The sequence below is a fragment of the Aphelocoma coerulescens genome (genome assembly GCF_041296385.1).
Source record: "Aphelocoma coerulescens isolate FSJ_1873_10779 chromosome Z unlocalized genomic scaffold, UR_Acoe_1.0 ChrZ, whole genome shotgun sequence".
In the NCBI taxonomy this organism is placed as follows: Eukaryota; Metazoa; Chordata; class Aves; order Passeriformes; family Corvidae; genus Aphelocoma; species Aphelocoma coerulescens.
In genome coordinates this window covers 19,255,697-19,270,953 of record NW_027184085.1, presented here as the reverse complement: position 1 = coordinate 19,270,953, position 15,257 = coordinate 19,255,697, and the positions used below count along the sequence as shown (strand labels likewise).

Sequence of the window (15,257 nt, the reverse complement as noted above, 5' to 3'; positions counted from 1 at the left end):
GGTCTATCTTCAGAGACTTCAAGAATTTTCAGAAGAAAAGTTAATGTGACTACTAACTATAAATGCATTAAGCTACTTCTGTATGAATTTATCCTTGAGATGAATTAATTCCTCTCACAGTTAATTTTTTTAGGAAGAGGCAAAACAGGAGATGTTTGTCCATTAAAACAAGCTATTAATAAGAGAGAGGGATGAAAATACCTCTCCTTTACCAAAAAAAAAAAAAAAAATGAAGCAAGTGCTAACACTCCCTTGCATACTGGGAATTAAAATTGCCACAACTATGCTCACAGAATGTAAATAATGCACTGTATCTGACCAGAGGAATACATTCTGATTGTCTAGTCTGAATTCCTTCCTACACTACCGTTTCCCAAGTCACTTTTATCTTCCAGTCCAAACATGACTGCTCAGTTTTTACAAAAACAGCATACTTTAATTACAACTTCGAATACAAGAATCTAGCACAGCACCTGGTTACAGTTTACCAGCTGCCTACCACTATTCAAAATTCTAATGTTATTTCTAGTTTTCTTGTTAAACGTCTGCAGCTCCAGTTACAATTTTCAGCTACCTTTTCTGGGTTTAGAAGAACTGTCTTCCCTATTAAATTTTTAGTCTATGTAATAGGTATCTAAAATTATAAAGGATTTCCTGTCTTGAATTGACATACCCAAGCAGATTGAAATTCTTGCACCTCTGACTTTCAATTTTTGAGGTTTTTCTCCAGTATTCATTAAAAAGAGAAAAATGGAAAATAGCACAAGGCTAGATGGCTGACCAGCAGGTAGAGCTTGAAGAAATTAGTGAAGCTTCAGTAAGTCCACCCCATGAATCTATCACTTCTCTGTAGCTTGGGTATTTACTAGAAGTGGCATTGGAAAATTAAATGGCAGCCTAAGGAAGGAAAAAATAACACCAAGTAACAGCCTGGCTTATAGTAAAACTCTGTCCTTAATCAGACATGATTCCACAGTTAGGGCTGCAATGAGTTGTGCACCAGCTTCACCATGCAACATTTTTTAGGACATTTATAAGTAAATCAGTTCAACATCACAGGAATAAAAACAACTGCTTTAATGTGGGTAATTAAAAATATCTGAAGTACTTTCCATCCAACTGAACAGAATGGAAAAGCAACTTTCTGTATGGGATTAAAAATATTAAATAAACCCCTCAAGCTATGCTTCCATACTGAAAGTAATTACTGTGACCATTATTTCTGAAATCTGATAAATACCACAGGATTATCTCAGTTGGTTAGAGCACGGTGCTAATAACAAGGCTGTGGGTTTGATCCCTGTATGGGCCATTCACTTATGAGATGGATTCAATGATCCTTCTGGGTCCCTTCCGACTCAGAATATTCTGTGAAATTACCTAAAAAAAAAAATTTACTGTCATACCCTGGCCTCACATACCCCCTCATTTCACATACTATTATGGCAATGTCAGTAATGGAGGAAGAAGGAAATGATCCTCAGAGAAGGTGGACAAAACCCATCTTTTCAGAACAGCAGCCTGGCTGCATTCACTGAGGAAATGAAGGTGACAGCCATCAACCAAGACACTGTAGAGCTATGACAGCAATTTAAGTTGTCATCTGTAACTCAGGTCTTAGAACAGCAAAACTGTCTTGTGATGCTAACTCTGACCTACTATTAATTTAGCACCTCCAACAACACAAATCATTCAGACATAAATTAACAGCTTGTTCTGTGAAAAAGCAGGTGTAACCTTCAGTGCACAAACTGAGGGTACATGTGTTCCATAAGACCATGACAGCTGAGACTAAACAATATTAATGTAACCACTACTTCAGCAAAGACAGACTACTGCACATGATACAGTTGAAGACACAAATATTTGTTAAGATACCACTCTACCTAGAAAGTCCCACAATGAAAGACCAAGGGAAATGGTGAATCCAACCCACCTCCTTTCAAACACAGGGCTTCCTACAGCTTTTATTTCAAGGCCAGAAATGCCCTATGTGTAACTGACTAATCTATACTTAGAAATCTGAAGTTAACTTTATTTTCTACAGGTGCAGGGCATAGGTACTTTCTTTAGCTTTAAGGCAATACATAATGCAATTATAAGTGGGGATATTCAACAATATAAAGACAATATGAACATAAACTTGGAAGTCAAATTCGAAATTTAGAGTCTTGCTGTACTGTTTTATAAATACCATAAAATACGGGGGAAAGCAAATGTCTCTACTACATGGGTGACCCTAAAAAGGGATTGCATGAAGTATGCAGCTCCAAAAAATGGTACTAGAGCACCAAAACTGTAATGAATGATTAACTTTATCGATTCTTTTTCATGGCAGCCCTGGAGTAACCATCAAATTGGGCACCAAGAAGGAATTTATCTAGGGGCATACTGGCAACAACTATAGCTGCTTTTGTCCTCTTCCCCACTCCACTTAAGCACTAAGCACAGACAATCTGATTAGAACAGCTGGCATGTCCCATTCATACAAGTTTGTCTCTAACTGCAAAAGGAAGGAATGCCTGAGACAGAAATATAGATGGAAAATAGCTTCATTCAGTTAAGGTTAAAAGAATCTAACTTGCTGTTTTCTAGAGATGACTATAAATTTTTACCAGAAAAATTCAGAGTGGTTTCCAAATTAAAATTAAAAAAAAAGAAGACATTATATTTAAACCTTGATCATTAGTTTGCTCATAGCAAAATGGTAATTAAATCTCTCTTAATTAGTCTGTAATGATTCCTTTCCTAACCTCAACATTTAGAACTAATGTTTAGATGAGGAGCGAAGTGTTACTAATAAAGGTCCATGCACGATCCATTAGGAAATGTATTGTACTATTTCTTTGTATCACATGACCTTGTAAAATGGTATTTTAGTATAAATTCTAACACAAAAATATATCATTCTAATCTAGAAAATGCCCAAAATACCAGTAAGCATGAAACCAAAACAGACTACCAGGCTGATCCAACATTTAAAAATTGGTATAAACAGAGCAAAGTACTAGTGAAAACCTACTAAGACTTTTGGAACTACTGCAGCAAAGTCATGTTATTTCACTCAAGAAATACCTTTATAACAATAGCCCATTTAATATGCTAGTACATATTCAGTATATAATAGAAAGGATTCTAAGAATGTCACTGGGAAGAGCTTTATAACATGAATGAGGTTCATTTCAATACCATAAGAGGTTCCCACATTTAAAAACTTTAGACTCCAAAAACTTTAGGTGGTTGAGGCAGACAGGAGAGGATTACCATTCTCCTCAACATCATAAAATAAGATGACTAAGACAGACCCGGATCAGCATGATGCAAAACTAGAACACATTCACCAATTCTATTCACTGTCCTGCCTTGCCAAAGACCTCTTTCCCATGACACTGCCATCATATTTCTACTTCACAAGAAACTAATCTTGACTTAAAAAAAAAAACAACTTTCTTCCCCCTTTAAGAGTTCTTAAATACCAAAATGGAGGAAATCTACGTTTTGAAACATGCAAATTACATGAAGTTTCTTCACCATGAATACAAGCGATAGGATATGAAGACACTGAAAATGGTAGCGCACAGGAAAAAAAATCTGATTCCTTAATCTACGTGTTGACAAGGTGTTGGGCTCCATCACTCCATCCAGCAGTAGATACTTGTCTTAGATTCTTCTACTTGACTGCTTTCATCAGATTAAGCATCTGGGATTTATTTAACAGTTTCAGCTTTATTAAGCTGTCACAAGAGCAGCCCCACTTTGATAACAGTAGCTGCTCCAATTATGGCCTGGTTTTAGGGTTGACAAGTATAATGATTCATTCATAGCATATGAGAAACAATAAAAAATTGTTTTGCATTGTAGCTTTAAAAATGTGGCACTTTTTTCATTTAATTTGTCACTTAGTTTTTGCTAAGAGGACTTTTAAATTGCAGTAAGAAGCAAATAGGGCTCTTAGTTTAAATGTAATCCCCATATTTAAATGATCTGTAATGGCACAGTGTTTGAGTGGGAACACTATTGTTTCACAGTGGGCCCTGATGGTGACATGTGACATTTGTATTCAGGTCCTGTATTATCCATGTGGCTAAAGGGCTTCCAATTTCATTTCACAGCCAGAAGCCTGCAAAACACACCAATTAACTTGCAGATCCTACTTGCCGACAAAACAGTCTCTTCCCAGTGTCTGGCATCTGGCATTGCTCAACCCCTATTTCCAAAGCAGAGCCTCACAGCCATCATGATCCCTGGGCTGGGGTACAAAGTCAATTTTCCCCCCTATTTTAAGGAAATCTTTTCATTTTTGATGAGAACAAGCAACTTTTACTGAATTTTTCATGGACAAATATTAACAACTTACTAATCTACTAAGATTATACAGTCCATTTTTTTCCCTCTATACCACAAAGAAGGCTAACTGACCTTTCCTTCACATCAGAGATCTCAGCTCAACAGGCATCAGCAGGTATTTACCGTGCATTTCCATTTCCATACCCATTTTACCAAGGCAATTTAATTAAAAGGCAAACCAAGAGGCTTCAGATAATTAATCCTTATGACATCCTGAACTCCTCAACCATAGTCACCATGAGTCAAACACCTAAAGATCCGCATGTGAAATTTATGTACCAAGATACCATTTAAACAGCAACATGAAGAATTCCAACTCTGCTTTACACTCTGCAAACTGGAATTCATTTATTACTGTGGCAAATTGGAAGTGATCACCAGTGCATCACTGAAATTGCATCTAAATTCTTCTAGTTTGAGAAGTATCTCAGCAAGGCTTAGAACTCTGACCTGTAACCTTTCCAGTAGTATACCTCTGACATTCCATAAGTAGCATATAGCTCATCCCATTCCTTGATGTACAACAGGGGAATCTGCTGGGCAGTTATTATATTCTTACCGCCAATCTAGAAGCTTTAAAAAACAACTGCATAGTTATGTGCAAGGCTTTTTTTGTTAACAATGATGCTTCTGAATTGTAAATTGCTTAGGAAATTAGGACTTAGTACCAAAAAATTGCCAGATTCATACTTAGACCTAAAGCACCTTATATTTGGGGGCCTTGAGTGAAGGTTTTGGTGGTTTTATTTTTAGCGAGTTTTTTATTGTTATTTTAGGTGGGGGCGGGTTTACTGTTGTTGTTTTTAAATCAGCACCTTCAAACACTCAAACCCAATCTGACTTCAACTGAAATCAGCAATTTACCACAAACTTCAACAGGAACTCTGATCAAAGCTCAGCGTGTCCTTCCAGTACCCCTGCCAATACCCAATGCGAGGCAGGAAGCATCACCTAAATTCTAATGAAAGGCTCAAATGACCCAGTCAAGGAGCAAAGGTGGTTATTTAAGTATGCTTAAAAGTCTGTGCCAAGATGGAACTGACAAAGTGGCCGTATGCCTAGCACTTGGCAGACAGCATACCAAGGCAAGCAAGAGAGCCTTTAGTAAGCAGAGACTATATTTACTTACTTTCTATGCCCTAAAATTCTCCCTAACTACATTAAATTGCTACCTACCTGTGACATAAATGAGAGTATAGCTAAAAGATTTTTTTTAAAAGACATACATATATGCCTCTCCCAGATTACTCTGAACAGGTAATACAGAATGTTAAATACACAGAGGCCTTGTTTCACTTCCCTCGATATTTTGGTTCTCTGACATCCTAGAAGATAACAAGCCAGTATTACTTTGTAACATAATGATAGCATGACTCCTTTAAACTCAGTGTCTGAGTTACTTCGACTAACACAGATCGTATGCTGCCAGGGCCATCCTGCTTTTCCCTCTGCAGTCTGCTATTTTAACTCCGGTCTCCCTTAAAATCTACTTGAACCTTTTGTACATTCACTTCTTTTGAGACACAAGTTTCACATGGAAAAAGCAATGTTTAATGGGAAAACAGCGAAACTCAAGCAAAGTAAAATCCTAGCAAAAACACTGCAGAAACTTGTAGCCTTCACATCATGTAGAAGTGACTCTGGAGAGATTCACCCAATTAACAGCATTTTGGAGGGAACTTGCTAAGCACCTGTGGAAGGAACCAAGGAATGCTATCAGTGGGGAGAAGAAATAGAGAGTTTAGAAACATGAACACTATCGGGAGATGGAAGACCCAAGTTAAGTTCTACCCTTCGCCTACTGCCCACCTGATGTGATTGAAATGTATTTGCAACTGAAAGAATGCTACATGATGAACAGATTTTCATACTGAGTCAGAGCAGTTGAGGACTGAAACAATGCGGTCTGCCTCAGACTGCAAATACAGCAGCTCAGGTAGTGGTGAGGCTGCTTTTTGGGAGTGACATCTAGAATTCTGATAATAGAGGTAAACTAAATTCAGTTAATCCAGAAGTATTTGTTATTTGATGCTATAGGCAGACAGATTCCACCTCCTCTGCGTTCAGACAGGTGCTGTCAAGAAAATGATGTTAATACAAAACTGATGAAACAAGAGGAGCCGCTTCAAAAATGTAACAAAACCTTTTTTTTTTTATTGACAGCATGTGGCAAGACTGCTACAGGTAACAGATGGAGAACGCATTTTGGCTTCTCCCACCACCTACCAGCTCAACCCACATAAGCAATGAAGCATGAGACCCTCCAATTTTCAGTATGGTGGGATTCAATTCTGTCGTATGTATGTCCAGCTAGGCATGTGCCTTGCTGGCAAACACTGTTATTCCCCAACAAGACAAACGATCATAAAAATGGCATACTGAAATGGTTGTTACACTTGTAGTCGTTTCCAGACTCTGACAGAGCTTTGTCTTCCATGGTATTGAGGATTTTCACCAACCAAGTCTGTAATCTCAACTACATAGCTAACAGTTTACTAGCCTAGTGCTTAATTTAGAGTGAACATAGTTTTTGCTATATAGGTTATATCCAATCTTATCCCACCAGTTAATTCAACTATGATCATCTTTGACCTCTAAGAGTGCAAAAGTTAAGTTTTGCATTTCACTCTTCTTTTCTAAATGAAGCATGTTACCCTTACTTGGATTTGATTTCATTTAGCTTGATTTTGGACCTTTAAATTACATTAAGAGCATTATGATATTTGCTCGATTCTTTGCATTACTTACATAATGTCTTAGAGGACATCATCCTAACTTTTCCTTGTTATTAAATAGTTATTTATATGTTTTCTGCCACATAAATCAGGCACAGCCATAAGGACCAGAGCACATCAAAACAGACTTCTTTAAGTCTAGACTGGAAATGACTTTCCAGAATGAGAACACAGGTTTCTACTCCAAGTTCCATGAATCACAAGGCAATTTCATTTAGACCGTGTGTGTCTTCAGCTTGCTTTAGAAAAGCCTCCAAGACCGCTGTAAGTAAGGTTTGGAATGCTAAGACAGACACATTAATCCCTTCCCTCATAAACTCAGTGAATTACCTTTTAGAGAAATGAATTAGATTTACCACTGTATTTTAAATAATTCAGGTTGCTTTTTATCTTCCACACACTTGCATATCTATTAGTTAGTAGTTTGCTACAGTACCTTATACCTAGAAAAGTAACGCTTGTGGTTACTTTTTATCTTTTCTCTCACCTCTCCATCTTTAAATACTGTTGACATTCACATTCAAGTTGTATTGATTTTCCCTTCAGATAACATCCTGTTATCAATGCAGGCTGAGGCTGGGAGGGATTTAGAGCAGCTCTGCTGAGAAGGACTTGGGGGTGCTGGTGGGTGAGAGGCTGGACATGACCCAGCCATGGACACTCACAGCCCAGAGAGCCAAACGTGTCCTGGGCTGCATCCAAAGCAGCGCGGCCAGCAGGGCCAGGGAGGGGATTCTGCCCCTCTGCTCTGCTCTGCTGAGACCCCACCTGCAGTGCTGCATCCAGCTCTGGGGTCCCAGCACAGGAAGGACATGGAGGAGGTCCAGAGAAGGGCCACAGAGATGATCAGAGGGATGAAGCACCAGCCATACAAGAAAGGCTGAGAGAGTTCAGGTTACTCAGCCTGGAGAAGGCTCTGGGGAGACCTTAGAGCACCTTCCAGTACCTAAAGGGGACCTACAAAAAGGCTGAAGAGGGACTGCTTACAAGGCATGTAGTGATCAGACAAAGGGGAATGGCTTTACACTGAAAGGAGGAAGGTTTAGATTAGGTATTAGGAAAAAAATTCTTGACTGTGAGGGTGGTGAGGCACTGGAACCACCTGCCCAGAGAAGCTGTGGATGCCCCATCCCTGGAAGTGTTTCAAGGCCAGGCTCAATGAAGCTCTGAGCAACCTGGTCTAGAGAAAACTGTCCTTGCCCATGTCAGCGGAGTTGGCAATATATGATCTCTAAGGTCCTTTCCAACCCAAATCATTTTATGCTTCTATGATGGAATTCTTACAGATTTTGAAAATTTCTGTAGTAGTTGTTCAAAACTGTATTAGTGTGCTCCTAAACACTTTACAGCAAGTAACCTCACCAGTTCAAACATTCCTTCCCCATTTCAGCCTCTGTTACTCTCTTAATTGCACAACTAAGTCATGTATCAGGTAACCTTTCCTGTAAAGCAACGTTAATTGTTAGTCCTCTGTTATTTCATCTCCTTTCTTGCTCAGTAATTGACTTCTGTAATTGTGAATCAGTTTTTTTTTAACCTTTCCAACTTAGCACTAGAGACTTATATATATCGCCTCAGCTGTGTAGCTACATTTCCACTTTCTGCTTTATTCTTTTTAGATCCTCTAATACTTACAAACTATTGGAATTGTACTTCTTTCACACCATGTTCCCTCTCCTTTAACTGCAACTGTCTCATTCTGCAGATCAGAAATTTGATTTCACCCAAACTTAAGTGAACAAAGAAAACTGCAGAAAACTCTAATCTGCTTTGCCTACAACCACAATAAAAGTTTTTCTCAACTCCAAATATGTAATTGTTTATTACACATATGAACACCTAAATGAGTCTGTGAATTTACCCAGTTCATCCCAGAGCTGCCTATACTTGTCAGTCATTGTAGTTCCTTGTTGTCTCCAAAGCGACAGACGAGGGTCAGCCATGAACTGTTCTGTTATCAACGTCAACATGCGAGCTCCATTTGAATCTCTCATTTTTAGCATCTCTCGCACCTAGGAAACGAGTCTTTTAATACAAACTTGAAAAAAGCAAAGAAATCGCAGTACAGACAATATGCTGCAGTGTTAAATATTCCACTTCTGTGAAGCTAGAAATGCAATTTATATGTGTGATGGGAAATTTTTAAGTAGTAAAAACAGTCTGCCTTCCCAATTTTTAACAAAATTTTGGTTTCAGTATTCAATTACAGTTCTTCAGAGAATTTTACCACAAGCAATCCACAGGTGTACTATACAAACTGCTGTAACGTTTTCCAACATTTTGGGGGTGGGAAGGAAGAAGAGAACAGCAAAGCTGTAGATGCTTGAAATGTTACTTCATATCCTTACACTGATCAAGACACATCAGATTGTAGTCCACTTCTGTACAATTCATTATCAAGTTGCCATTGTGTTCCCAAGGCTTTGTGTTATTTTGTAACAGTAGAACCTAGAACTTTGAGTAAGATGCATACAAGTAGACTGGCGTGGAGAACAGGGGAGAGAAAAAAGGTTCAGAGTACTCAACACACCTTTGCAAAAAGCAAATTGAGCTGCTTCCCTGATCCATGGTATCCACCCTGGGAAAGGAAGAGTTTAACCTGTTCTTGGACTTGTTCCTCATCCAAATGCCAGCAATTTTCATCATCTATGCTAGCACCTGCTGTTGGGTCAGGAGCACCTGCAAACAGCAAGAAAAGAAATCATTATGTTCTATATGAAGAAGAGAGGTTCTTGAGTCCAGGGGAGAGGACTACTGCAGAGGTTTTTGGATTTGTGTCTTCTCCTGTTTTGGATGCCTTGTTTTTAATCTAAACAGTCTCTAAAATAGACTTAAATTTCTCCTCAGTAGTCTTAAGCACTTAGAAATTATAGCCTATGAAAAGGTATTCAAATACATAATATTCTCTTTTCTAACAAAACTTTAGAATAAAGGTGAGGGTTTTTTTTCTTCCCATCTCAGAAGCTATACTAGAATAATTTTACAAGGAAAATTAAGACTTTAAATAATATTCTACAACTGTGATGTTAAAACCACTCTCCCCCAAACACCTGTGTAATTCCTGTACCTTCAGCAATCTTGCTCAGGTTTAAGTGACTGCTAGTGAGCGCTGCTATTGATGAACATGAGGAGAATCATCACCTTGGTGCCTCTGAGCTGTGATGGCTCTGCAAAGCTAAACAAAGAGTAAAAAAAATCCCCAAACAAATCCAAAGTCTTCAAGCACTAAAGGCATTTCCATCATACATAAGAGCTACAGATATTTAAGACCATGCTGCTTTCAAAGGAAGCATTTTTACATAGGCAATGTCACCTGCACAGAGTCAGTTTACAGCAACTCTACTTGAACTAGCCTAGTGCCAACTGAAATGACTAGATTCCCATTTGGCAGTGCTCTGGCCACAGACTGCCATACCTCAGCTTTTGCAGATCAGACCAGTGACTTTCTCTCTCTCTTAAAGGATGACAAAATTAACTAAAATAAGTTCTTGCACCATCTAGTAAACTGTATTTTTCTGAAGACCACTGCACCTCCACTGGGCATTTTCTAAAAGGTCTTCAAACTGAAAAGGCTAAAAAGTACTTATCTAGAGACTCAGCTCAAGGTAGGGCATCACCATACCAGATGATGGTATTTTAAGCACGGCTGAGACTCAAGTCAACTTAACATTTTTATTTTCAACTTATCACAACTGCATAATCTCTATCTCTGTTATGTTTTGCAAAAGCGAAGATGTTATAAATTGAATCACATTATCCAATCTCTCTCCTTGAAACCTGTGTCCATGTTACCTCTGCAGAAAAAAAAAAATACTGCCACAGAAGGAAAATTACATAAATTTCTAAAAATCTGGGGTTTTTTACAGAAATTCTGAAACCTGAAAAACCAAAATAGCTATACTTCTACAATGTATAAGAAAAAACTCCATTGATTTTATTGATTCAAGCCTGTTACACAATTGCAGCTCTGCCATGGAGGTGAAGCTTTTAAGTGGTCACTGGAAATGCTGAACTCATTATTCAATGAAAATAAAAACAGAAGATTTAGAGGGTCAGAGGGATGTCTTAAACACAAATTGCTGAGACAGTAAACAAAAAGATGTTCCAGCTCAGCAACTTCCTAAACTGCCTCCAATTTCAGAGCCTAAAGCTGGGAACACTGCACTGCTGTATACATACACACATACATATTTAATTAATAAGAAATTGTGTCTCTGCAGGTGTGAATGAACTGTCCCACCACCTTCCACAGGAACCACAACAGTGTCTCAGAAGACAGGAATCAAGCCCAAGACAGCATAAAAACCAAGGAATGAAAAACCTGCTCTTCTGCAAATGTTTCCATCTTTAATGTATTAGTTTAAAAGGGCTTTCAATTCTGCCAGCTACATGAAACACATACTGGATAAGTCTTTGGTTGCAAAGAACAAGATAAAAAGGAAAATCAAGCCACAAGAATAAGTAGTGCAGCTGTTGCACAGACCCAGGTTTGCAGTATTACCTTGCAAATAGTTTAAATATTTCATTGCCCTAAAACACAAAAGGGTGAAGAGGAACTATACAAAAGCAACAGTACACAAAATACACTTTTATTTGTTCCTTACTTCAGTGGAGAGTTATCTTGAAATAATCTTGGTACAGTTCCTTTCAAACTGAATTAAAAATAGCCCAGTATTCCTCAGCTAAGCTTCCCTACTTAGGGGTGAAAAGAAAATTCCTTCTGTAACTGTTTATATTTTATCAAAAGCTCACTTGTCATTTTGTTTTACAAGGTTAGAAAAGCCATACAGCTACCACAGAGTCTTTAACAACGGGGTTCCTTTACAAAAACAAGTGTGCCTGCTACCCAGGGCCACCAACATTGCCCCCACCAAGGCTACTTCTGCCAGTACAATCCCAAATATATCTTATCCAGGAGCTCAGTATCACTATACTCACACTAGTGTTACTTGCAAGCTGTTAGGCCAGAAGACTGTAAAAGCTGAAGATGCCAAGCCAAGGGTCTGAACTCTACAATGCTCTTCAGCACAGTATACAGACACATTGACTCTGAATGATTTTTTTCTTACAAGATCTTATATAGGCTACATTCAGTATGATTAAAATTTTTAATTCTAAAGAAATTCCAGCGTACATATAACCAGCACCAGCTACAGCTGTGATTCACTCATCTTTCAACACTGCTGGCAGTCTTCAGCAATAGCCATGGACTAACAAGGCATGGGAACACTGTGTCTGATCAGGCCCAAGTCCAGCCACCTTCCCACCAAGGCAGCAGCCAGGAATTCTAGTGATGCTGCTGGAGAAGCCTCAGATTCTGCTGCCCATCATTCTTGTTTTGGGCTCAAGACATGAGCATCTTCCATGTCTCTCAACTAGGCAGTTTTAAAGTTGACTACGTGCATGTACAGTCAGGTAATCATCTAGCCTGTTTCCTCTCCCACTCAAACAGATCATGGATGGAATTTCTACACTGTCACTTCTCTTCTGAAAACACATGACTAGGTGAACAAGTAAGGAACTATCTAAACAAGCAAGAGGAGGAAGATGCCATGGGGGCTATGAGAAGCTGTCAGGATGGCTCAGGCTCAACACTGAACAGGCAGAACCAAAGGGCCAGTCCAAAGGTAGTAGCTTCGCTCAGGGTGCAGCACAGCACCGAAAGGCTTTGGCAGCGGGACAGTTTGGATGCAGAGACGAACATGGGCAGCCCTGAATTTAAACTTTGCAGGGCAGTTTGGTACCAAATAAGTGTTAATTATGTGCTTTAGAGAGATGTCATGAGGATAAATGAGTTCACATTTGAACTATGAAAGTGAAAAGTACTGTATAATTATACTAATATTTAAACCTGTAATTAAACTGTGTCAGTTTATAGACACTAAACTAACATATTAATCTCCTTCTCTCCAGCCTATGGCTTTTTAAATTTCTGTCATGACTGGTCTTTGAAATATACTTTTCATGTACATACAGTTAAATACAATAAATAAAGTATTTATAACCAGTATATAGATACAGCCATATATACTTACTCATGCTCCTTTACTATAATTACTAAATTTCAATCTTAGCAATCAAAGCAGGAACATTGTGCACAACTGTTTGTGACATTGAACACCCAAATAATATTTGAAAGCAGGGTAGCAGCCTTTTATATTTAGGGTCATAGCAGGTTGCATGTTGAATATAATCAACTCCCAAGTTCTAAGAAGCAGAAGCATTTAAAAAAATAAACACTTTGTTCATTTACACAGCAATTCAAAAGCAACTACTTTCACAATGAGCAACTATTGGTGCTGTACATGGAGAACTTAACCTCACAAAATAGAAACAAGCAAGGACCACTGACTAAAAATGGACTAAGAAGTTCTTATATTGCCAACTACTCAGGTTCAGATCAACAGGGAGATTTGGATAAAACAAGGCAAACTGCTTCCCTGATCCTTATTTTTGAAGTATCACGAGAGTTGACTTCAAATAAAACCATGCCAAATTATTCACTTGTAGCCATCCACACTGATATTTTTTTGAACTTTTTAATAAAAATGTCATTAATTTAAGTATACAAATGAACTCTAGATCAGTTACATTTTATTAAATGTCATCCCACGGCAGCATTAAGGAGAAGATATGGACAAATTATTACAAATAAAAAGCAAGACTGAGTACTATGTGAAGAGCAAATTAAAGAAAACCAGCTAGAAACCAATACTGCTGTATGCTGATTCGCAGCAGAATAGTGATTGATTTTATATACTTAGTATGCTCAGAATTATTCTAAAATTAAATATAATTAAAACCAAAGATCATTAAATTTATGATTCAAAACCAATATTATGCCTTTGATTCCCCAAATGATTCCAAGTTTAGATATAAGTCACTTAACTTCAGGACTCTTGGGTGAACTGTAACACCTGTTCAGCAGCTCACAGCGTCAAAGGAAAACAGCAACTGTTATGAAGCTGTCAGTGATAACAACACAAAATGTGAAGACAGGACAGGCTATGCTAAGTTGTTGAGGAAAGTAAATAAAATCCCAACAAGGCTTTTAACTTCAAAAAATTCAGTGTTCCCTCTGTACCTACAGCAGAATGTGCTAAATTATTTACTGACAATATCTAACCTCTCCTGCTAAAATCCACATCTCACAAACATCGTAAGTTTCAAAAAGTAAGTTTCAAAATTTATTTGTGCATGGCAGATAAAAGAACTTTATCAGTATAAATAAGCATACTTTATTTTAATTAATTTTTATTTTCCATGTCTTTTAACAAAATCTCACTATATTTATGTTTTGTGTATCTGAAAAAACCTTTCCTAAAAATATGAGTTTCATAAATTATTTTTTCATGTTACTTTGCAGCTACCAGTCTTTTCTTTTTTCTTTTTTTTACATTTTACTACTTATTTACTTTTACATGGGTTTCTTAAATTTCTCTGGTTTTCGCTACTCTTACTTCCTTCCTAGACCTGGTTCACCAAACAATTCTCATACTAAGCACTGAAGCACTTCATTTTCACTCTTCTTGAAGGGAAATTCACCTCCTATCTCTGACATTCTTCTTTTGCAACTAGACTCTCCATCAATTTTGCAGTTTAGGCAGGGCCATGTGAAAGATTCCCTAATTTTAAAAAGAATTTATCTTCTTTAACATTACACATTCCCCTTACTGGCAGATCACCAATACACTGTATTCAGGTCTACAGCCCTACCCTGCAATTTCCCACTAAAACCCCTGTCATTTAGGTTAAATACATTAAGTACATCTAAACACATATTAACATGTACCTCCAGGTTGCCCTTTTGAACTTAATAGTTATAGGAACAATATTAGATATTCTGAAATTTTCTTTGAAAGCTTTTTTTTATAGAAGTTTCCTTCTTGAATGCCTCCTCCAGCACTACTAATACACATTACAAATTAACGTTTACTGAGGATGTACCCACATTTGCCTGGACAAATGCAGAAAAAAGTAGAGAAAAAAGGTGCCTCTCCTTCTCAGAAGATGAATGTGCTTCAGCTGCTTTCTCCCAGATCCTCCCTCTTAAATTTGAGTTCATCTGTATGTGGGTCTGTAGTGGCAAGTGACTTTTACTGCAAGTTGGAGAATCAGAGGATGGCAGAAAGTCTGGAGAAATCCATATAGTTCCTCCAAGACCAGAGATTGCAA

General features: G+C 37.9%; 1 protein-coding gene across 3 annotated transcripts in view; it reads right to left on the bottom strand.

The window, feature by feature from the left end:
- ZSWIM6 (zinc finger SWIM-type containing 6) overlaps window positions 1-15,257 on the bottom strand; it is a 110,796-nt gene that overhangs the window by 30,607 nt on the left and 64,932 nt on the right. For all 3 annotated transcript variants that reach the window (XM_069001335.1, XM_069001336.1, XM_069001337.1), the window contains 2 exons: window positions 9,613-9,761; window positions 8,944-9,094 (listed from right to left, as the gene is read on the bottom strand). In XM_069001335.1, coding sequence (XP_068857436.1) covers window positions 8,944-9,094; window positions 9,613-9,761 — 300 coding nt within the window. The remainder of the gene's footprint in view (window positions 1-8,943; window positions 9,095-9,612; window positions 9,762-15,257) is intronic.